Genomic DNA, 24,567 nt, shown 5'->3' on the forward strand with positions numbered 1-24,567 from the left:
CACCTATTTCATTGAAAGTATTTTAGTATTAATCTTCTTCCTATTTGAGAGGATATAAATCAGGAGGTTTTTCCCAGAAAATATAGAAGCATCTGCATAAAATTGATGTGAGTGTATGGAGAACCAGACCGTATATTTTCACACATCTGACAGAAAGTGGTTCTTCCTGTAGCATAGGATTAGGGATGGTTCCCTGCCATCCCATCACTGGGCTCATGTTCATTACAGAGCACATATCCATCACTTGGTTCATGCAGATGAAATCCACCTGTCAGAGAGATCCAAGGACTGGTATCTCTGTTGCTCATGGCCATACACATGAGCAGTGTAGTGGATTTTAATTCAAAACTCTTCCTTGTTGGGTTTCATGCTACACTCCTGCAGTGTTCAACCAGTACCTATTGGCTAATTGGAATTATTCATTCTCAGGGCTGGTGCAGTATTCCAATTAATGCATATCACTGAATGGAGGAGAATGGGAAATGCCTGATGTGTGCTTCTTTTACGCCAATGGGCAGTTCCACACCACATATCACGTGTGTCTCCTTCCTTCCTTCCTTTTCAGTGATATTCATTTCTATATGATGTTGTAAAAGACTGATGTGTTTGAGAAGGAATGTGGGATTGAGGGCAAAGGCTCTCATCACAACAAAGATTGAGTTTCTCTCATGGCACTACCCAACTGTTCTTACTGTTTCCTCCTCCTACAACGGTAGGTATCCTTCCAAAGCCACTGTGTAGTACTCAGTGTGAATTAATGAGCTTTTTTTTTTAAAGGTGGTGCTTTCAGAGGTGGTTAAGAGAGTGCTGCTTGTCTGCTTAGCAAGACCTGCCTTTGTAGAAGTGTTGTCATTAGAAGATGTTCTCGTGGCCAGACTCCTGGCTGTTGTGGATCACCCCTGGGTCATCTGCCTTGCCACTTGCAGTAACTGTGTGTCCAGAGGGCAACACCTGGAGATCTTGTATTACTCAAGTCCTGTGCTTGCACGCCTCTGCTTTTCTGTTTTAGATATGTAGGCATCATAAACAAGTTTGAATAGTGAAGAACATGAAAGAGTTCTCCACTCTAAGAGGTAATGAAAAAGGAGTTAAGGGCAATATTTTCTCAAAGGTACACTAAAAGCATTTTCAGCTTTTTGTACCTTGAAGCTGTTTTGTGTAAAGGTGCATGACAGGTTGGGCTAAAAAATGAGGAGTTGTCATTTTTTTATCTTACTGTTTTAACTAAGGACATTTGTCCTGTCCTGTAGCCACAAGTGTGCAGCATGGATGAGTGAAACCTACAAGGTCATGACTGTCTGGTGAGACACTTTGTGCCCAGGCAGATGAGAATGGCAGGATTAGATTTAGACAAATAATAGAAAAACTTTGACTAGATGCATCAATGTGTTTTAGAGATTGGTGATACTTGTTCACCAACCTCATGAAATCCAGAGCTCTAATAAGTTCCTGTCCTGCATTGCAATTGGAATTGCAATTACTGTTTATATATATATATATATACATATATATATATGTATGAACCTGGCATTCTATATTCTATTATTCAAGTCTCTATTCTCTTTATGTAGTAAAGGATTAACTTTAGGAAGTTTGCCTTTAGGAAGAATTCTTTATGTTCTGGAGAGGAGGCAAAAAGGTCTACCTGGTGATACCTGCTGGTTTTTTGCAGTGTGACATTGGTGACATGAACTGACTCTTTGCACATTACCCATTCTTTACTGTGTTTAATGTAAGGGGTGCAGTGCGGGTGGTGCATCAGTGTTGATCCTGGTGCTGCAGATGTAACTTTCTGATCATTCTAGCAACTTATGTGGAGAGAAAAGTGAAGCTAGAGGTTTTAGTTTTCATCCTGTGGAAGAGAAGACTGCCCTGCAGATTTCTGGGGATGCAAAAGGTGCCCTGTCAACAGTGTATGGATTCTCCTGTTTTATATAATATGATGTGCAATACATGAAAGAGATTTACCTTAGAAGTGAGAGAACTGTGGTGGAAGGAACATTTTCTTGAAGAAGAATGAATCTTTAGGAATAAGATAAAGATCTGTTATGAAGGGAGTCTCTGTGTGCTTGGGCTCTATAACCTACCATCCTGGCCTCAGTGACTTCATCTCCTTTTCCTGAGGTGAACCTCTAAAATCGCCATTCTTTCATTGCTTTGTTTCAATGTGGTACTACAGCTGGCAATGTTACCTTTGCTTTTCACAGATATATAGTATGGTTCCCTACAAATCTAGTGTTGGAAGAAAACTTATTTTAGTAATGCATGCTCATTCATACAAAATTTTAGCATACCTTATAGGATGGAATAGTCCCCCTCCTTTTTTTTCTTTTTTTTAATTTTTTTTTTTTTTTTTTTGGTAAGTGATATTTCCTTTTCTTTTTTTCATTGACTGGAAAATAGCAATATGATAGTATCGTTTTTTCCAGTGTGACTATTAAACTTTTTATCAAATGTTTTCCTCAATGTTTTTGGAGACCAGAGTATAAGGGACTTATTTTGGAAGGAATTCCCAGCTCATCATTCACTGCCAAAGCTTTTTATTGTTAATTTAATATATTATTCTGAGGTATACCCCAGTTTCCATTTTACTCTGGATTTGTAGGTCAGTGAGCTGGTAATTTACACCCATCTCTGCAGGAAAGCCATCAGAGTCATTATGCAATAATCAGCTGTAAGGACAGGTAAAAATATTTCCCCCCAAACTTCTTGCATGCTCTGGTTTATGCTTTCTATAAGATTGAATTTGTGTGTGCAAAAGGATAAGTGTGATATTCATGGACTTCCTCTGAGTAAGAGAAGAATTAGGAAAAATATTTGAGCTGGCTACCCAAATTTTTTGCACTGTCAATATTTATTTACTACAGAGGACTTCTTCCACTGTTGTTTTATAATTATTTTGTACTACAGAAATCCATAAATCTTTAGAAAAATAGACTTTTCCCACCAGTGAAGATTCCTTGTACAAGTTGGGTTGTATCATAAAAGAAGAATTTCCTTGGATCACTCTTCAGTGTACCCCATATTGTTCAGTTTTCAAAGGTCTTTATAGATTTTTATTTTTTTAACCAATAATGTTGATGTAAATATTCTATCTTGGTGTTTCTGTGCCTCTGGGCTGCATTATTCACTCAATGGCATGTTCCTGTTTCTAGAAAGGTACAGAAATAGGTAAAGGTAATGTATGGTTGGGTCATCCTGATGACATCTGCAGCCCACCTGGTTCTGAGCATGTTCTGGCACTTCAGAGAAGAATGGGTATTTGTTTTGCTGGTTAGCTGTCTTCTGGCTGGCAACAGTGGCACATAAAGGCCTCCCCAGATCATTCTGAAGACAAGCAGCTGTCTCAGTGAGGAGAGACATGGAGGAAGCAGGTTTGATTTTTTTACATTTCTTTTCTCCCGCCAGAGCGCCTGGTCTTGCCCTTAATCAGTGTGCCATTTCAGCAAAGCACCCTAGTACCTAGAAACTGGTGTTATTTTTATACAGTGTGGAGAAGGTAGAGAGAGAACTGGTAAATAATTGAGGTTTGAGAACTGAATGATGTCAAAATACTGAGTTTGACCTCTACCCTTCTGAAGCAAGGGCCACTGCAGAAAGCAAAAACTCCTGCATAGTTATGGGATGGTCTGTTGAACAGGATTTTAGTCAACTTACCAGGATTTTCCAAGGTCATTTCTTTGTGTAATACAAAATTATATGAAAACTAGAGTGTGATCTGTAGCATTTTATACATATGTAAACACTATCCTGTTTGACTGATGGTGTAGATCATACTGAATGACTTTGCATAATATTTTTTTCCTTCGCTGTAGGCATAACAAGGCTTGAATTACCACCTCATTACCATTCAGTGTCAAAGCTTGTAGCTGAGATATTTCTCAAGCAGGTCAGATCCTTCAGAGCTTGTTGGGCTTTCTATCAACTGAAAATAACATTTACTGAGTAAAAAGGCAGAGAATGGGTCACTTCTTATGAAGTAATATAAAAGTCAGGGGTCAAAAGAAGATCAGTGAAGAGAACCTGACAATGAATGTTAGCAAGTGGTTTTTTCAGATGAGCCTGGAAAGCATACTTAATTTTGGTTACCTGGACTATTTCTGTCTAAAAGCAAAGTACCTATTTGAAAAGTAAATATAAAGCCTCGGGAACAGAGATTAGAATCCCAGCTTGCTCTGTTCCCCAGTGATGCCTGTTGGATTAATTTCATAATTTTCAATCAAGATAAGGGTCTTCCCTGTGCAAAAATAGTGCAGTAAGAAAGGGGAAAATTTGATGATGACTAATAAGATCCATTGCAAGATGTACAAGCAAATGTATTGAGGCAAAATCTTCTACTTGAAAGAATTTTGCTCATTCTTGCAATTTTTACTTACAGAGGAAGGAAATTGTAATAATTCTGATTTAAGTCACCAAATGGCAGTGAAGAGCATTGCTATTGAGATAATTTCTGATACTTGAGTCTTTGAAAGAAAACAACTCATTAGTGTCCACAATGCTGCACTTTCTGAATTTTCTCTGACCTGGGGGGAAGGCAGGAAATCACTAGATCTTTCAAGTACTTCAAAGAGCCATCTCTGACCTGCCTTGCCTCACGGAGCCTGTTTCCTCATTGCCACTAGCAGGAAGTTTTCACTCCCAGATTTCAGAGATGATTCATAATTGAACAAAGCTCTCTGTGGTTTGGAGGAGAAAGCAAAAGTCACAGGAATTTGTTCTGCTGCCATTTCTGTTTTCCTACACTACAAATGACAGTAGAAGCAATTGATGGAAGGCAAAGCTCTTGCAAGAAGCTCAGCTCCCATTTTGGTCACACTGTCAGGTTCTGGTGCCTCTCTGCTAGTATCATACTGCTCCTAACTCCAAGGAAGATCTTGGGATTTTAGTGAGAAAGGTTGTGAAATGAAGTGTTTCTGAGCAGCAGTGGAAGAACAGAGCACGGAAACAACAATAAAACTACTGCACAGAAAGGTTTTGGAATTTTTTTTTAAATTTAACATTTCAGTGGCAATAGATATGTTTAAATTACCAGTATAATCAGTTAAAGGTGAAGTTAGCATTCTGTGTCTTTGGCTTTACTATCGGCTTAAAAGCACAATGAGGCTTCTTTTCTAAAAGAAAAAATATTTTTCTAAGCTGTTTATACAAGAGATTTCTCATTCCGATATTTAGTGATTGCTAAAAATGTCTTTATTGTCCTACAGAAGCATTGGGATAGTCTCAGGTAGTCAGCACCAGGAAAAGTTCAATAACAAGCTTGTTTTCTACAATCAGAAAGGGATCAAGGCAGCAAAAAGATCAGAGATCTTTTCTTGCTTGTCTGTTTCAGAATTATTTGAATGCAAACAGGATAGGAGCTTCTTAATAACAAATCTGTCCAAATGAAATTTGTCAGGCTGTTGAATTTTCTGACAGGTAAAAAGTGGCATGTATTTAAGTATAACCAGTGAATTTACCTCAGACTATCAGCAAAGGCCATAATGTCTCAAAAATACTGATACCATTGCTGTGCACACAGCCTACTGATTTTCTGGACTTTTACAAACCTTTGATAACCATTAATCCCCACTGTATGCCAGTGGGATACAAAAGGTTATGGTTGTTTCCAGTCTATAGATCCCCTGAGAAATAAATGCTGCCTCTTGGCGCTTCAGAAATAATTTTCTCCTGCCCTTTTCCCTGCCATTTCCTCAATCCCTTATAAAGCATCTCAGCAGAGGGCAAGATACAGTCCTTTATATTTTAACAATGCTGCTCATTATTATTTCTCTCTTTTCTTTTTATTGCAACTCTTTGGCTGTTAAGGTGTCAAGTCCCAGGAACTGCCCTTTGAAGTTGATGGTACAGTTCCCAACAACTAAAAGGCCTATCCCACTAAGATAATAATTGTTCAGGTAAATTGTAGGTGGACTAAAGCAAGGGAGCAGGCTGCTGAAAGGCATCTCAGCAACTTGTAACAATACCTCTCTGTGGAAATGACATTTGGGGAACAAATAGCACCTGAAAAACAGTTTGCCATTAATCTGTGTGGTAGTTGCAAAACTGCCCACTTCCAATTGACAGTAAGTACTAGATGGACTCCAAGAGACATAAAATGGCCATTTAGTCTTTGTGCAGGCTTGATTCTTGTGAGAAATCCCCAACCAAAAGTAGGGAGAAAAGTTTGTTTTCTTTCTTGTGGTTTCTTTGAACTGAGAACAGTTTCTCCGACTGGCACAGTGTGTGACAGAGTAGGCATTATGGACTGCACATCCCAGCATAAAAGGTGGAAAGGTGTTGACAGCACAAAACAAGATTCAGAAGTTTTAATGTATAATTTAAGCTACTGTATGTTTGACACAACAGCTCTAAATTGCAGCTCTTTCCCATCATCAGAATGTTCCCAGGTATCTCAGGTTCCAAATAAAAATGGCCATATATGTATCTCATTGAACAGTACAAGCTTAAAATACTGCTTTTTAAAATGGTGACTTGTGGTTGATTAATAATTTTTTCTCTTAACTGCTCTGGTTTGTGTGTGGTAGGAGGTAGAATGAAAACCAATGTTGTTTTCCTCAACTATCTCTAGCTATCCTTGGCTCAATCTCTGAACTTCTACAACTCGATGCCTTACTCCCATTTTCTGCTTTCCTTCCTCTGCTTCCTGTTCCAACCAAGTCACTGAGCGAGAGCTTAAATCAAGCCTGAAAAAGGATTTAGCTCCTATTTAACTATATCTTTTAGCAAATGACATAATGCTAAAGAATGCTGTGTTCTTTTGTTGCGTCTCTCTTTTAACAGTTTTTGGCAGGATTGGCAGTTTTCTGTAGTCAAAGTTTGACTAAAATTTTCCCTGCAATTTTTTAAAGCCAAAAGTCAACTGGATAAAAGTGATCTAAGCCTGACCTGATACAGAGACCTATTTTATTGTTACACTTCAGGTACTCCTTTCTTCTTTAAAAGAACACGTGAAAATAATAATCTGCCTCCTGCACACAAAGAAAATAGAGCTTTTTCAGTGTTCTTTTTTCTCCCCTCTTGGTCAGGAATAGCATCTCTGTGCAGGAAGATCCAGATCCCTTGCTAGCTTCCAGATCTTCCATTACTAGCAGCAGGGATGAATGAGGCCTGCAGGTGAGAGCAGCCCCAACATCTGGCAGCCCATCTGTTACCTCCAGAGTATGTGCAGCTTTCTCTGTACAATCTGCTGCTGATATGGTTCCATTTAGTGCAGCACAGATTTGTAACTATGTCTTTAAGAGGCTTTTTTATGTAGAATTATATCTTTGGATTTTTTGGGATGGATGCAGGCACCTGATTTCGCACATTTGTTGTTCGTGTGATTTAGGTCTATTTTGGATCTTAAAACTCTTAAGCCTACAGAAAAAAAATTCATGGCATCTAGTTATTTCCTACAGAAAATCTCAGCTCTTTCTAGAAAACCCAAATTGTCTGTATTTCATGTGCCTAAATGTAAACATTATTAGACAATTCACATTTTTACATTTTCAACCAAAATTTTCAATTTTAAGGTTTCCCAAGAGCCTTTTACTGCTTGCAATGCTAAATCTGAAGAGACTGGTTTTAAGAGGATGCTCATCTCTTTATTAGTTTTAAATAAAAATAAAATGCCTTCTGTCCAAAGTTAGGGGACCAACCCACATGCAGATGCTCTGAATTTACTAAGATCCAGCTCCTCAGATTTTAATCAGTATGTGATACCATTTTGATTATATTCTATACCTGCTGATAATATTTTTTGGTTTAAAACCACATGAACACTTTACAGTTAGTTCTGACTTTTCAGTTTAAATAATGCAAACTCAATCTTTGAAAGTGTAGTTGAAAGTGAACAGAAAGTCATCACAGCTTCTTGACGATTTAGGATTTTTTTTCCTGTCACAGTTAAATAAGCAGGCTCCTATTTTTGGCATCTCTTTCAGATAGTGGGCAATTATCCAAAGCAGTTTCCAATTAGAGTGCTTTTAGTTCATCCAATTTGTAGGCCACAAGAGAAGATACTGTTGCATCAGATAAAATAATTGCAAACATTCAGATTGCATCTAGAACACGACATCCTGTTTCTTTTTTTTTTTTTTTTTTTTTTTTGCCTCCTCATTTAAAAAAAGCATCAATAAATTGAACCTGTTTCATGGAAGATGATCAAGACAGAGCTGGATAAGGATCTCGACCTTCTCTGATGAAGAGAGCCTGGGAGAGCTGGACTTGTTCAGCCTGGAGCAGAGATGGTTTTGGGGCATCCTAGGAGCAGCCCAGAGTGTCTACAGGGGAATCTTGGAGGAGATGGAGCCAGACCCTTCACAGCAGTGTAGGGCAGGAAGATTGGTGACAATGAACATAAAATAAAAATGAGAGAAGTTCAGATTGGATGGAGGGAGGAACTATTTCCCCTGACTGCCTGAGGGCAGTCTGACAGTGACACTCTGCTCAGAGAGGCTGTGCAGCTTCATCCATGGAAGTTTACAAAACGTGACTGGTTGGAGCCCTGAGCAGCTTGGTCTGACCTCAGGACTGACCCTTGTATGAGCAGGAGGTTGGACCAGACAACTCCTTAGGCACTTTCAAAACTGTACTCTGTTACAATACTTTTATGAGAATTATGGCTATGAGGATATTTTCAGCCATCACATTGAATCTCTTGGAGCTACAGGAGTATTTGGAAAATTGTAGTAGCTTATGGAAAGTGATATTCATGATTCCTGCATGGTAGAAGGTCTTCTTCTGACCACTAGGCTTTAGTTAAAATTTCTGTGAATTAAATGTCAAGCAGATCATTCTCATCTAAATAAAATTTTCTTGGTAGAAAACCAAAATAGAGTGAGAGAATCTGAAGTCCGTGAAGTAAGTGACAGTGCTTTGTACCTCGTCTTTGCCAAGGAAAGAGGAGCAGTTAACTTCCTAAGCAGATTTATACAGCTGCTGAGTGATTGACAGCATGGGCTTTTTTGGAGCTCCTGAGTGGGTCAAAATGTGGAAGAGTTTGTTTGCTGTGGGAATCAGGCCAGTCAGGTTGGCTGTCTCCCACTTTTGGCAGGAAAAATTAGAATGTGTTGTGGTAAAAGACTGAATTGAGGAAATGCACACAGAAGTTTAAGCTTAGTCTATCTCTGGGAGATAAAAAGGATAAAATCTCTATGAATGGTTGCCCGAAAAGACACAGAGATTTCTGGGAAGGAATGAAATTTGATTGCCTGAAGTTTTATCATACTGGTGAGCTTAGTTAATGACCCTGCCCAGATTTCCTGGGCACCTGAGATCAGTGCACCTTCTCACTTCAGATTCACCTTTGCAAATTGAGGGTAATGACAATTGCCCATCAGCCTCAGAGGAGTAGTGAAGATTAATGGCATAGTGTTTAATGTGCTGTGAATATTTGAAGCCCATTCCCACTCCAGATGTTTGTATGATTATTTCAAATCCATGGAGGTGTGTGTGTCAGGATAAACATGGTGGCAGATTTCTCAGTGTCTTTGGTCAAAAAAACTGTTCTGGAAAGAAAACAATCAGGAAACTGTAACTTTGACTAACGGTTTCTGAAACAGTCTGTGGTTTGTGACCACATTTTGTGTTCCATTTAGAAAGCAATGGCAGAAATCTCCATCATCAGTGGACCCTACTCCATATGGCATTTTAAATTAAAATTGGCACATGGACATGTGTTCAGGACAACAGTAATTGCATCATTTGTATCTCCATATCCACTGCGGAGATCTATTAGTACTTTTAATACTGTGTTTTTTCTGTAGCCTGGCTGCTTGCATTTGAAACATTACAGGCATGTGTTACCATATTGATGTGTTTGTGTTTGGTCTGACTGGTCTGAGAGCTGCTACGTGAGCGTTTCACAGAGTGGTTTGGGTTGGAAGACACGTTAAAGATCATCTGTTTCCAACATGGCAGGGACACCTTCTACTAGACCAGGTGCTGTAGTGGATGAGAATGAGTGGGACATAGAAAAGGCTTTTCCTTCACCACCACCAGTGGCAGTATAGGGACACAGAGCTGTGCAAAACTGAAGGTGCCCCATTGCTTAAGTGGACCCTGCTTCCATGCTGGGGGAAGGTGGAGAGTTTGCTGCTGTGTACATGTCTGTATGGATGGTGACATCATATAGCTGGTTGCCAGAGGGATTGGATTGCCCTTGTGATCATTTCACCTGATCTTGGGCTGATGTCCAGCTGGCTTCAGGGCATTTTAATTATCAGCACACTGGCTATTGGACCAACCATCTCATCTGGTTGCTGGCACTGTTCATGTTTGTCTAAGCATATCAGATATTCTTCATTAACTTCTGCAATAATATTCAGACAGAAAGTCCTAGGAACTCTTCCAGCTAATCCCCATTTTGGCTGCTGACCAAATAAGGCTTTATATGGCACAACTGTAATTGCTTCATTTGTATGGTATTGATCTGCCATTAGGCAAAACACAGGCCAGCATTTCACTAGGGCACAAGTTATGCAGTGTTCTTTATTGTTTGCATTGCAGTTGCAGCTCCAGTTCCCACCTGGGAAATAGCTCCCCTGTTCTTTTCTTTCAGTCTCTGCTTCTAATTAAAGTAATGAACTTCAAAGTACTTACATCATAATTAGACCAAAGCTTAAGAAAACACGTTTTAGCTGGAATCTTTCCATTTATTGCCTTTATGAAAAACATCAGTATGGAGGTACAAAGAAGCATGAATGCAATGTTACAGAAATCCCTCATGCCTCTACTCAGTCTAAGTTTAGACCTGCCAAAAGTGTATCAACTGTGCAAATCTCATGAATTAGTGATCTGTTTCTGGCGGCCATAAAAGTCAAGAATCCATCCTGATTTCTGTGCTGCCAATAGCTTTTGGCATAGTGGCCATGTTTCATTAGTAACTTCATGGACATTGATGTCAGTGGATGAATTCCCTCAGAAGAAAGCAGCAGTTTTGCCCTACAGCTTTCCCATGTGTAGTAAGCTTTTCTTGCTAGGAAAAAGACATTGAAGAGCTTGCTTGTATTGCAGCACTTTTAGTAGTGTACAGAATGCTGATGGTGCTTGGCTTCACAGTCACTTTATGCTTCATTCTCATTAAGGTAGAACTAGGGCTTGATGGCTGAAAGGTCTAACCAGACAAGCAAAAGGTCAGAAACAGTACCTTAGAAACAGAACAAGCATGGGCTTGTTCCTAAAATAAAGATTTAAACATAAATAGAACCACAGAATCACAGAATAGTTTGGATGTGAAGGGACCTTTAAGGGTCATCTAGTCCAGCCCTTCTGCAATGTGCAGGTTGCTCAGAGCTCAGTCCACCTGGAAAGAAACACCTCTCTGGATAATTTATTCCAGTTTTACCATCCTTATTCTAAGAAATTTATTCCTTATGCCTAGTTTAAGTCTACCTTCTTTTAGTCTAAATCTGCATTCCTTTAGCTGAAAACCACTGCTCCTTGTTTCTAAAAAGCTTTGTTCCCATCCATCTCTCTTATTACCCCCCTTTAAGTATTGACAGGCCCTAATAAGGTCTCCCTGGAGCCTAGTTTTATTCAAGCTGAACAGTTCCAACTCTCTCAGCAAATTCTGATGGGAGAGCTGCTCTGTCCTTCTGATCATTTTGGGACCCATTCCAAAGGGTCCCTGCCCTCCCTGTGCTGGGGTCCCCAGAGCTGGATGAGGCAGTCAAGGGGAATGGAGTAGAGGGACACAATCAACTCCTTTCATCTGCTAACTGCTTCTTTTTATGAATTCATGTTCAACTGAGTGTGGATACTCCATGAATTCCTGAGAAAAGAGGTAGCATTTTTTTCCCCAAATGTAGCTGCTGGGAAGATGGCAGAAGTTGGATTTTTTTCTTTCACAGTAGCTCTTGCCACAGATACCTATATCTGTCACCCTGAAAGTGGTTAAATGCAACTCCTTTTGTATGACTCTTCTCTGAGGACATCTCCGAAATATTAGCTAGGATAGAGGACTTTGATAATTTTTTATGGAGAATCATAAGCTAATGGTGAGGTAGTTTATGAAAAAGGAATGTAGAGATGCTCAGTTGAGCACTTTTCCTTGTAGAATTCACTCCATCATTACTCCTGATGTTTTTCTGCCATTTCTGAGTCTTAAAGACATCTTTCACTAATCAGGTGCTCTTGAGAGATCCTGATGCATGCAAGAAGGAAAATACAGAAACATATCATAAGGAGTAGAGCACAGGCAAAGACTATTTCAGATGTAGCTCCTCTTACCCATTATTGTATGTTCATAAATGGTGGATTCCTCCCTTACATTAATGAAAAATTGGAGAAGTCAGAGACTGAAATATTTTAAAATATTGCAGATTTGAACCAAATATGCAAAAATTCCATGTTCAATACTGCATTAAAATCTTAGGTTTGTTATTATGCCCTGCTACCCACTAAATAGAACATACATTTATATAACACATTGAGATATGGGCCTGGTTAGGAACAAGAAAACCTAATATTTACAGTTAGCCCAGCAGGATATTTTATTTTCATGATTTGTAGTGAGATTCAGCAATAAGTTTTGACTCCTTTTGGAAGTCACAGTAACATGTCTTCTGGGATAGGTGATTCAGCCTAGAGTCTTCCTGCAGAGGAAAGCTGTGAAATGCTCAGTCGAAGGGGCAATATTTCTGCCACTGCTGGGACATGTTGAATGGAGTGAAAAATTAGAAGCTGCTGAAACAGCTGCCACCCACTTTGTTCTGGAAGATTTTGACAGAGTAAAATCTTCCTCTGCATAAGGTATCCAGAGTCAGTGATCTTAATAGGCTGTTTAGCAATCCACCAAATGGATTGAGGTGGATGTAAAGAAGGAACAGCTTTCTAAGTTACAAGGAGCCACACCATATTTTTATTCAATAAGCCCTGAATTGTATCTAAAAGAGATATGTTTTCCTAGTGCCATTCTGGGTGAAAATAGTACCTTTGTGGTATTCAGCAGCATAAATTTAAAATGTCTTAGAAGTATGGTTAAGATACCATGTAAAGGAAAATTTAAATCTTCTGGCCAAGATCAGTAATGGTGAATAATGTTTTCAGTCCTGTTAGATCATCCATTTGAAAAACATTAAGATCTGTTGTGCAGGCAGTAAACTGCAGCATTTGGTTTTTTCTTGAGATGGAGAGACATAAGAAGTTTCAGCATATGCTTGGGTGTGGTTGCAAGAGGCTTGCAGTAATGCAGTCTAAGTAGGAGAGGAGAGAGACAGCATGAGGCATGATAGATCTTCACTGCTGTGACCCTCACCCCGAGCTGCTATTCCCTGACTTTCAGCAGTGCTTTTCCAACACAGATGGAGCCTCTGCCTGGCACTGAACCACATGCTGTGCTTTGCCATGAAACCCCAACCTATCTGTGCCAATACTGTCATTTTCTTTCAGCTGGGAGACCCTAAACTTAGGAGTTACTGGAAAGGCAGGTGAAACATTATCCAAACATCTTGCTGCAACAAAACTGTGCCTTGATGTCTGCTTCACCTAAGGCATAAAAAGCTTTCTGCCAGCCATGCCAGAGATAAATATTGCCCCATGTAAAAGCATTATGTATTGGGGCAGTAGAGGGGTGGACTTAAACAGGCTCACTTTACATATTTCAATTATAAAAATATTGCTGTAAATTCTTTCAGCAATTTCAACTACAAAACCCACAAATGGCACAGGGTTGCTAATGTTTCTGAGGTGAAAGAAAGTTTTGAGGCACTTGGCAGTGGGCTAAACTTATGCTGAGAGTGATTCCTGCAGAGTGCAGACAGCGTTGCAGTGGTGCTAAGACACTTTTGAAAAAAGTCACTCAGGTGAGGGATTTGCTGAGGGTGGTGAGACTGGCACAGGTTAGCCAGCATTGTTGTGGATACCACATCCCTGGAAGTGTTCAAGGGTTGGTTAAGTGGGGCTTTGAGCAACCTGGTCTAGAGGAACCTGTCCCTGCCCATGGCAGGGGAGTTGGAACTAGATTATCATTAAGGTCCCTTCCAACCCAAACCATTCTATGACTCTATGATTCTAAGCCTTTAAAACATGTATCCTGACTTGCAGATCTTGGACTGCAGCAGCCTATTCACACAATCCTGCTTATGCTGGAACCAGCAAGAAAAATTATGCTTTTAAAAAAAAAAAAAAGCACTGCTGAAAGAGAACAGGATTAGGTAGCTGTTAGCAAAAGTTAAAATAGCTCAGAATTGGGAGAAACTAGCATTTCTACTGCTGCTAAAGACTGTGTACTGAACCAATATGAACAGTTTCTCTAGGGACAATTTGATGTGTTTTTTATTTACAGCAAATCTTTGTATAAAACAGAGTAACAAGCTGAGTTGCAATCCCAGGTCAACTGCTGATGTTTTTACACAGGCAAAATATATATTTAATTGCTTGTGCCAAGAAGTGTTTGCATACTGTAATTGGAATATTTTCCTGCAAAACAGCTTTCAATCTATATAAATATTTTAAACTACAGTCATCAGACCTCTAGCTGGTGTAAATTGTCAGAACCTCTTTGAATTCAAAGTAGTTATGGCAATTTTTAGCAGCAGTGGGTCTCCCATTAATTGGAACTCCTGCTGATCCTCAAGGTGTCAGTTTGGCTCATATTTGTTTACAAAGCTCAGCTTGAGGAACTAAACTGTGTACTATACTTAGCATATACATAGAAGCTGTAATACTCACTGCCCCTGGAAATTAACCATCTTATTTGGATGGCTAAATGAAGAGTGCTATACTTATTTTAATTAGCCACAATTAAAAATATCTGAGCACTGCTGTAAATTTCCCATTTCTAAACAGATAGGAATAAACACATATTCTTGTAAAAATACTTTATTCTTATTGTTTGACTAATATTTTGATATATTTTTCTGTAAGTCGTGTTTTAAATGCAGTTGGACAGGGGATTTTAAAATAATGCTTTTAAAATCTTCAGCTTCTAATGCAGCACAGAACCTGCCCAGGGCTTTTTTGCTTTTTTTGGCTTTCTACAGACCAGTCAGTTCTTCAGGGGTATGTGAATTTTTGTGAGATGGAATTCAGGAGGCATTCACTGTTCTGGTGGGTCCTGAGCTGGACCTGAGTATTCTGCTGACATGGCTGATCACACCCTTTCTTTGATAAATATGAATATAGAAATGGAGGATCTTAGCAGAAAAGCTTGAGAGACCCACTGCAGAAGAGCTAGTATATTATGAAGACTCACAAAATGAATACTAGTAGTTCTTTATTTAATATTAATGCTGGCAAGTTATGACAGCAAGTGCCAAGGACTCTATTTTGTTTGAACTAACATGTAAAAATGTTTTGATAACTCCTGTGCTTCAGTATTTGAATACAGCTTTTTTTTCATACAAGTAACATGACAGCATGCAAACCTTTATAAATCCTAGTAAGAATATTTCCCCTGTAAGATTTTAAATGTGTTTAAGAGAACGCATTTTTAAAGCAGGCCTTTTTTCCTTAAAACTATGTTTATTTTTCTTGCAAAAATGTTCATGCATTAGCCTTCCTTTTTAATATTTACATTATTGATCCTTCAAGCCTTCTGAGTACACAGTGATGTAAACTTTGGCTGCATCTTCCTCGTTAACAGAGTGCTTGTTTCATTCCTAATTTATTAAACATATTCAGCCAGTGCCATGCAGCTTTACACTTAATTTCACTTGATGAATTGTCAAACACCCCTAAACCACATTACATTTGTGTCGTGTTACAATCTGCCATCAGCGCTTTTCAAAACGGGGATAAAATAAACAGCTCAAAAGATGTGCAGGTCTTAAATTTTGCTTGGTAAGGTTGCATTTAAATTTTTCCTGTTAAAAATCATGTGAAAGGATGATATATACAAGCTATAAAAATGCACCCTCTTGTGTTTTGCTAAGCTTATTTAAGGCAGATGCTCAGCTGCATGCAGGAAGCGCTAGGCTGGGGAGTGAGGAGAGGCTCCTGGCAGCTGTGGCCTCTCTTCCCAAGCCACCTGGGCTGGATGTAGACTAGATCATAGAGAATAACTGCTATTCACATCACTGAAATAAGGTCACTGACCTTGGCTTCACTTGGCTTCACTCTCTGCCTTGTCCTGCCTGCAAGACAAAGCCCTCCAGCCTGTGCCAGGAGTGGCCAGGGGCAGGTCTGGATGATGACTACACCAGCAGGTAACTGCAGGGAGGGGCATCGAAAGTGCAAGGAAGAAAATTAGCTTGGGCTTGCTTGAGACACTTGCCAACACTGCTGTGATACTGCAGTCTCAGGAAAACTTGTTCCTTTAGTGGTGATGCACCACCACATCTGTAGTTTTACTTTCTAGTGTATAGTAGTTTGCTGATCCCCATTTCTTTACAGGTGCCAGTTCTATAGGACTATATGTGCAACAAACTTACAAGACAAATGTGGTCATATATTTTATCATAATAGGAAAGAAGCCTCTGTATTTTGCCAGTTGGTCCCTACCTCACATATGGCCCACCTATGGAGCTTTGTTCATATAACATTCAGTACTCCTTGCTAAACTTTGTTTTATGTTCAGAGAACCTGAGGTTAACCAGAGATGCCATCTCTCTGCACATGACTTGTAAGCAACTGGGTGGTTTCTGAGACTTGAAATCCCATGTGGGTTTGATTTGTGAAAAGCCTTTTGGAGGGTTGGGGGCCTCTGCTCTGCTTTTGCCTCGACAGCAGTGGCCCCAGCAATTCTGGGGTGATGGACTGTACAGGAGGGCTGCAATTTAAACAAGGCTGCTTTTGTGTATGTAGGGTCTCATTAGTGAGTCACACTATTTTTGCACATCTTGCTTGTTCATTATTGCAAGTGAAGAACATCCCCAACTCTAGCAGTGAAACAACAGTGCCGCCGTGTGTGGTGATAACTGCAGAACTGTTCTAAGAATCTGCCCAGGATGCAGGGAAGTATTTTTGCTCTCCAACATGCCAGTTACAGAATTTATGAGACTAAGTTCAGGAAAGGGATTCAGGAAAATGTCAAAGCTGTTTAAATAGCTAAGACATTTAAGTTTTCCTGGCAAAGTTCTACCAGCTGCCTGAAATATTGTTATTAAATACCTAGAGCAGAGATCCTGCCTTTATTGTAATGAGTACTTATGTACCTGTCTGTGCCTTTATGCCAGGATTCAGTATTTTGTATTCAAAAGCAGATATTCTGAGGCCCTACTTCATGGAGGCAGTCTCCATAAACCAGGCCAAGGCTGAGTCCTTGGAATTTCACTTTGGGATAGTGCTGAATGGTGTGGATGGGTGGTGCTTTCCAACCCATCCTATGAGCCATGGTGCATCCAGAGATTTTGGGAACTGAATTACTTCAATGAAAAGCAGCTGTGTCTGAGAGTGTACATATTTGTATACAAGTATACATGCATCTGGACACATATTCAGCCTAACCAGGCTGGAGAGAGCCTTTTGTTTCTGTTGTGTGTATTCAAGCTCTGGGCATTAGGCTGTGAGAACAGGCCTGATCTTATTGAGCAGAATGCATTTCATGTTTTAGCTCCTGATTTTGAAGTAGTGATGAGTTGCTGTGCTGAAATTGATGTTGAAAGTGTCATGTGAGGCAGAATTTTGTGTCCCTTTTAATGATGTTCTGCTACAACTGTCTCAGATTTCCAGCAGTGCTTGTGATGCTGGCCATGGTGGTCCCTAGCCTGGACCTCTGTCTCATTCCCTTGTGGTGCAGGGACCTTTGTGTGTCTTTACCAGCTGTGGAAATGCCCCCCCTGTGGTTGAGCATGTACCTGAGCTGGGTTCCACAGTGTGGTGCACCATGGTGTTCAGGTCATTTGTTGCATGCCTCCCTTGTTGCTGCTTACAGACTGAAGCCCAGCAGATGGGTCAACTGCTGGCCATTGATGTGATACAAACTCTCTGTAAGTCAAAGCAAACCTCTCTGCTGGCTTCCCTGGGCTTTGGGCAAGAACCCTGCTGCAATTCTTTTGGGGTAACAAATGAGGCATCCATTTGGAATCACTGATGTTGTTTTGCAAGGAACTGGGTAGTCTTGTTGTCATCTGTCTGTGCAGTTTTATCTTCTGATAACTGTGTAAGGTGCATCTATAGCACAGATGGGCTCTTCTAAAAAAAAAAAAAAAAAAAGAAAAATAAGATATCCAAATTAATGTTTTTAATGGCTTACTACTGTTTATTTATAGGGAGATGGAAAGTGATTTTAAATGAGAGATAATGATTTAATTTTAATCATGTTTTTCATACCATAATTCTAAAGGCTGGCTAAAAATATCTGTGATCCATACATTGAAATCACTGTCCATGCACCCAAGTACTTGTGAAGTGAGGGCTGCAGTTTTGTCTGAACTGGCTTGACCATTGCATGCAAGGACTCTGTTTTCTTCAGAGTAATGGAAAATGCAGGTCTGTGCAGTGACAGCAAGGACTAAGAGTCAAATATTTAAACCCTTGCCTACTTTCTGCTGTTAAACCCTGACTCTTGCAAAGATGTCAGTTCTTATTTTGAGGAATATATTCTCTTTAGTGAGAGTTTGGACTAAGTGTGGTACTGAGGATACAGTCCTATTTTTTAAGATGAAAGAAAAGTTCCTGCCATGGAGACTCAAGTTTCCAAATGCCTTCTTCTGTGGCAGAACAAATCACTGTCTAGGATGAGTGTGGGTGATCTAGCTTGGCTCTGAGGTCTCAATATAATTTTCAATGCAGTCACCATTGCACGGTGTAGGCTCTCAGTTATAACCTACCTGGAAGGTAAAGCAGTGTTGAGCAAAGGTGCTCCATCCATGCTTTGCTGACCAGAGGGAAATTATTTATTTCCACATGTTGAGGTGGACCTGGATAACAAAGCAACAGAGAAAGCAGTGTGAAACTAACCTGGTTTTACATGGCCTACTAGACACGATGAGGACAATAATGTGTTGCATTTATAAACAATACAGTTTAATTTCAGAGTGATGATTGCAGCTTAAATCCACATTTACTTCTTCATCCTTTTTATTTTCATTTCTCTATTGTGCTGTGAAACTGTCTATGGATATGGCTAATAACCCAGCTAAATAACCCTCTCATGAATGGGTTTCATTTATTTATTTATTACTCCAGGATTACTATCAACCAGCTGCAGCTTCTCTAAATGATTGTGGGAAAATTTTCCTTGATAATCATTAATGCTTTGAAAGATAAATTTAAACATTTGGCAAGTGAGAAAGCTCTTTCCCTAACATGAAAATTAAACATGAAAACTTATATTAGTTGTCAAAGATATCACCTAATTGTTTTTAACTAATCTTGGACTATCCAAATGAAAGGTGCAAGTAGACATTAACTTGAAAAAAAAGTTTTAAATTATCAGATAACATCTTCACCCAATTTAAGATAAACATTGAAAAGAAAAAACTGTTCTGAGAATTTCAGCATAAGGACTTTGTCAAATTTTTTGAGCTTTAATGTTCACACTTGGAGGAGTACAGCTCAGCGGAAATAATTTGAAGATGCTTTTTTCAGATAGACAGATAGAGAGGGCTTCCCATCTGCTTTAAAATCAGGCTGAGATTAAGTGTCTTGTTGAATTGAGAGCTAGCGATATTCCTTGAGATACATTTCATTTTTCGTGGGAGTGATCAATCCTGCCTGCATCTGTGGAACTGTCAAAGCAGCTGCTTGTGTTATTGCTGCCCAGTGTGACAATTCAACATAGCAGCCTTAAATTAGACCTTGGTTTAGATCCTGTTGAAGCAAGAAGGAGTTTTGACATTGACTTTGTAGGCAGCAGGCTCCAGATATATATCTGATTTTCAGAATAAGTAATGTTGTTCAGCGTCAAAGAAATAGTGTTTACAGGATCATCTTTCATCTATGGTGTCCCAATGTCCTTAAAAAGGTTACACTTATGTTTAGTGTAGTGGAAATGTGTCTGTTAAGTGGCAAGGCTGGCCACACAGTTACCTTTCTGAATGGGGCAAACAGACTGAAAGCACAGGCTTTTTTTAATGAAAAGCTGAGTATGAAAAATCTGTTGCAAATATGGTTCAAAAGCAATTGCTTCCATGAACAAAAAGGACAAATGAACAATTTCATTCCAATTTTGCAATTGCTTCTCTCCCTCTGGAGTGTGAACCATAATTAGAGCACTCATGCAAAATCACATTTGTCAGCCTGGCTGCTGAAGTCCCCTTAAAGATTTATCCATGAAGAGCAGTCTGTTATCACTCCCACTACAGCCTACAGTTCTCATTTTCACTTTTAGGGACAGACAAGCAATTACTTTATCTCTATTGAAAATCTCCTGTAAGTCTGACTTCAGTGAAGTTAGATAACATTAGGTCTACACATAAGTAGTTTCCAAACTTAATGACCAGCCAACAAGGACCTGTCTTTCATCCACGAGGAGCTTTATGAAAAGCTGTTACCAGAAGACAGATTTGTTCTGAAGCTGACACTTGTCCCACAGATGGACCAGTGTAGTAAAGAACTCTCCATAAGCTATTAAGTACCATTATCTGTGCCTGGTTGGCAGGAAGATATCCCTCTTAATAAGAAAAAAAAATTCCATTCTGAGGACCCCCAAAGACAAGAGATCAGCCATCTTTAGAAAGGCTGAATCACAAACCCCAGTGTCTTCTAGTGCCATGTGCTTTGACAGAGCCCTGCTGCCAGATCTCTTCCCAGCCCTTCACCAAGTGCTTTGAAGGTGTTGCATCTTCTCATTGTTGTTGAAGTGAGGATGTTATTACAGCCATGGTTCATTTCATATCCCACTCAGAGAGACAGATCTTGAGAGCATTAAACAAATTCAGAGAGAGAACCTCCATCTTTCTCAACCCCATATCATACAGAGCAGTAATTAAGCTACTGACACCTCTCAAATACTTTGGAGATGAACTGTGCCACTGCTCCATGTGCCTCTGCAGATCCGCATGCAAGCTTGGGCAGAGATCCATCAGAGAGAGTGTACATTTCTGATAGGCATGGATGCACTAGGGACCTCTGGATGTAAAAAAAGTAAGATACAATTTTACTGATACTCATATAGTTGTGCATCATTAGAATATGTGACAGTAGTACAGATAGGAAGTCGTACACTTAAACAAGTGCAAAATTTCCTTTGGAGATGATGAAGGCTGCATAAATACCTTGGAAGATTAATTATCAACTGATTTTAAAATGTTTTATAGTGGCTATAGTCACTACCATAGATCCAGATGCCTTACATTTGTGTTTGTATGGTGGTCTATACATCAGTCTGACCACTGCCATCCAGTCCTGATGCTCTCTGGACACCTAAAGGGAAACCTCTGAGCAGGCACAGAAGCAACTGCATCCTAAGACAAGCTGTGTCCTAGTTCTTGGCTGAGTTTCAGTACAATTCCAGCAGCCTTAATTTTCTACAGAAGCAGTGATTCTGTGCTTTAGCCTTTGTGTTGGCAGTGTCCCTCTGCCTGCACAGATCCAAAGTCTCTCTCAGGTATTTCTCTCACCTGAAGAAAAGAGCATTTAAATGGTGATAAGGAGGACACCAGGCTTACAGAACCCCTTTCAGTCTGTTGTGACTGTGCCACTGTGTTGCTAGCAAAGCAGGCTTTTTCATTCACCCAGTGGTAGCATAACATATAAACTCTCCAGAGAAAAGTCCTCAGCATGTCTGAAAAATCCCCTTGTATCTCGGGTCTTCAGGATGCCCAAAAGCTTTCTTGTCTCTCAGCACTTAGCTAATTGTCTGGCTTTTCCAACAGTGCTTGAGCTTCAGTTTGGCTGCACTGTTCCCAGGTTTCCCCAGTGCTGACACCCTTCATTACCACCTTCCTCCTCCATTCCCCAGGTGCTCTTTGGGCTGGGACACAGGGTGCTTTCCCAGAATAGCAGAGTGGTCTCTGGAGTCATGGCACTAAGCTAGACCCCAGGTCTTGCCTTTCAGCTAAGTCTCTAATGTGCAAAGCGAGCAGAACACTAGACCCTACATCCCAAATGCACAGATGTGCCAACAGCAGGGCTTCAGACCCCTGGGCACTTTTGTCTAGTGCTTTCTATTGACTGGCTCTGGGCAGCATCCTAGTCAGTGTGTGAGCTGTTAGCCCTCAGCCCTTCCTTCCACAGCCTGTTTCTGGAGCCCTAATCCATAGCTCATGCAGGATCAGTCTGAAGAGCTTTATGTCAGAACTGCAGGGACACAGTGACTGGCAGTGTCTAGCACAGGCAGTCTGGATCTTGCCTCTTTAGTACTTGGGGATAAAATTTCTCATCTGCTTGAAAAAACAGCCTGGGCCCACAATGAACATACTTTAAATATAGATTGAAATCAATCTGTGTAAATCATTTTTAATTCCAGGCAGAGTTTTATCACCATTTTGCAAAAATAGTTTGGGTTGGTTGATAGAATTTTTGCATTAAAATCCAAGCTGTTCTGAAAATCGTTTCTAGAACTGGAAACACATTTTTCACATTTGGAAGTAACCACAATTATTTGTGCTGCCAAGGGCTTTGAAATATGGAAATGAGAGGTTTATTTAGTGTGTGGATCAAGCTTATAAACAGCTTAAGTCCTCATTCCTTCTAACATCTTAACAGCTGTGCAGTTTCTTACAAAATATGTTTTATCGTTTCAAGAAATGCTGTTAACCTCGCAGTTTTAAAACTGAATGAACAAGGCCTCTTGGACAAATTGAAAAACAAATGGTGGTACGACAAAGGAGAATGTGGCAGCGGGGGAGGTGACTCCAAGGTTAGCCTCAATGTCACCAAAAGCGGGTAAACAGTATGTGAAGTAATTGGTGCATCTGCTGGGGCCTTACCTGCCACCAAACAGCTTCACCAGCAGCACTGCACTGCTGGTAGCTGCAGCTGAAACCGAGGTGTATGCAATTACTGTCAAAGCAAAAATATTTGCCTTTCTTTAAGCACCCCAAAGGGGAGCTCGGAAATGGTCTCTGGGGTGAGATCTATCGCCAGTTTTCAGAAACATGCCTCTTCTGAAATTGTGGTGAGCCTTTCCCAAGCTTGTTAAATGTCTTCAGGAGCCTGCTCACCAGCTTAGACTTTTTTTCCTATGATATGTACTACTCAAAATATTTTTCAGTGACGTTAGAGGAAAAGGGGAAAAAAATCAGTATGACTACCCCTGAGGGGTAATTTAATGTATGGTCCAGGCTCAGGGATCCATTGTTGACATAAACAATACAACTTTCACAAGTATCCAAAATAGGAAGACAAATTTCAGATGAAATATCTTCATGCAGACATTTTCTGATATCTTTCCAACAAATTGAAATCCATGGTGGTTCCCTAGGCATAATTTACCAGAATTTATGGGACAGGAATTTTAGGCTGCATGCTAGGCTGACTTGTTAATAGCTTCATATTCTTTCTGCATTCCTCTATCTTCCATATGGCCAGTATCAGTACTTCCTTGCTTCCTCACAGCTTCGTTTGAGAAGCTGCTGAAAAGAAGTAAAAATGTGGAAGATGGTGAAGTGGGGGAGAATTGAGGTATTATAAATACCCCTTCTGTTCCAGGTAGCATGTAATAATATTTATTTATGTGCTTGTGTGTGAACAATATATTAGAGAATGCTGCACGGGTAGCTGTGTGGGCACAGAGACAGATATAGATGATTAAATATGACTAATTTGTCATACACAGTTTATGTAGCTTTCTTTACAGTTGCCTACATATATTTTTTCTTACTATTTTCTCTCCTTTTTTAGTCCTCCTGCTCTTTTGTGCTGTGTCCTGGCCTCAGGGACCATCCCTTGGGCTGTTCTGCACTCACCCAGAACCGGTCTCCTAATCCTCTTCACTTTGCCTGCAATCCTGCTGCTCTACCTATTTTTCCCCACACCGCTCTGCTCGCCAGCAGTCACAGTTTCAAAAATGGTCTCTATTTTCTCTTCCAAAATATTCAGATATATCAAACAAATAGCACTTTACTCAAGCCTGAGCTTTTGCAGTATTGGGGGAGGAGTAGTTATTTATTTATTTATTTAATGTCACAGGCAGAGAGAAAAATCATTAAAATACCCTAATTTTCTTACAATATTCCCCTCATAAGCTTGCAGGGGTTGCAAAGTGAGACAAAAGCTAGATAGCAAACTAAGGATGTTTTTTTAACTTACCTTCCCTAATTACCAGCCACAAGTGCTGTGAGTCATGAAGCAGGAAAAAGGGAACAGCTCATGGTAGAGGGACACACAGGGCTTCACCAGGGAAATGTCTGCAAGTGCTGAAGGAGTAAGTTTGGTGTGATAGAAAGTGACAGAAAAAAGGACTTGTGGGGGTAAAAGTAGAATAGAAAGGCAAGGAGTGCTGTTCATGGAGAAACAGAGGACCTGTGAATGCAGGAGGAAGGAAAGAACATCTAGCCAGTGGAAATAAACAACTCAGGATGCACTAAACAATGTGGTGGGCAGGACAGTGTCAGCAAAGGATGGAGAACACGGCAGAGCTCAACCTGGTTCTGGGCCAATACACAGCCTGCCATGAGCATTCATCTGACCTTGGGCCTGTTTCTTGCCACAGTGTTTTCCAGGCACAGCTGGGTGGGTGGGCAGTACCCTTGGTCCTGGGAAGCTCCAGATCTGTCATGTGCCTGCACTGCCCACGTTTGTTGGGACCAGGCACACCAT

The 24,567-nt window shown here is 40.1% G+C and overlaps 1 protein-coding gene across 3 annotated transcripts in view; it reads left to right on the plus strand.

Annotated features, from left to right (window-relative positions):
* Positions 1-24,567, plus strand: part of GRIA4 (glutamate ionotropic receptor AMPA type subunit 4) — a 206,903-nt gene that overhangs the window by 167,352 nt on the left and 14,984 nt on the right. The window contains exon 14 of one of the 3 annotated variants that reach the window (XM_079314905.1): positions 22,552-22,666. The exons of the other annotated variants lie outside the window; for them this stretch is intronic. Coding sequence (XP_079171031.1) covers positions 22,552-22,666 — 115 coding nt within the window. The remainder of the gene's footprint in view (positions 1-22,551; positions 22,667-24,567) is intronic. 3 annotated transcript variants of the gene reach the window in all.

Source organism: Erithacus rubecula (genome assembly GCF_903797595.1).
Source record: "Erithacus rubecula genome assembly, chromosome: 1".
Classification (NCBI taxonomy): domain Eukaryota; kingdom Metazoa; phylum Chordata; class Aves; order Passeriformes; family Muscicapidae; genus Erithacus; species Erithacus rubecula.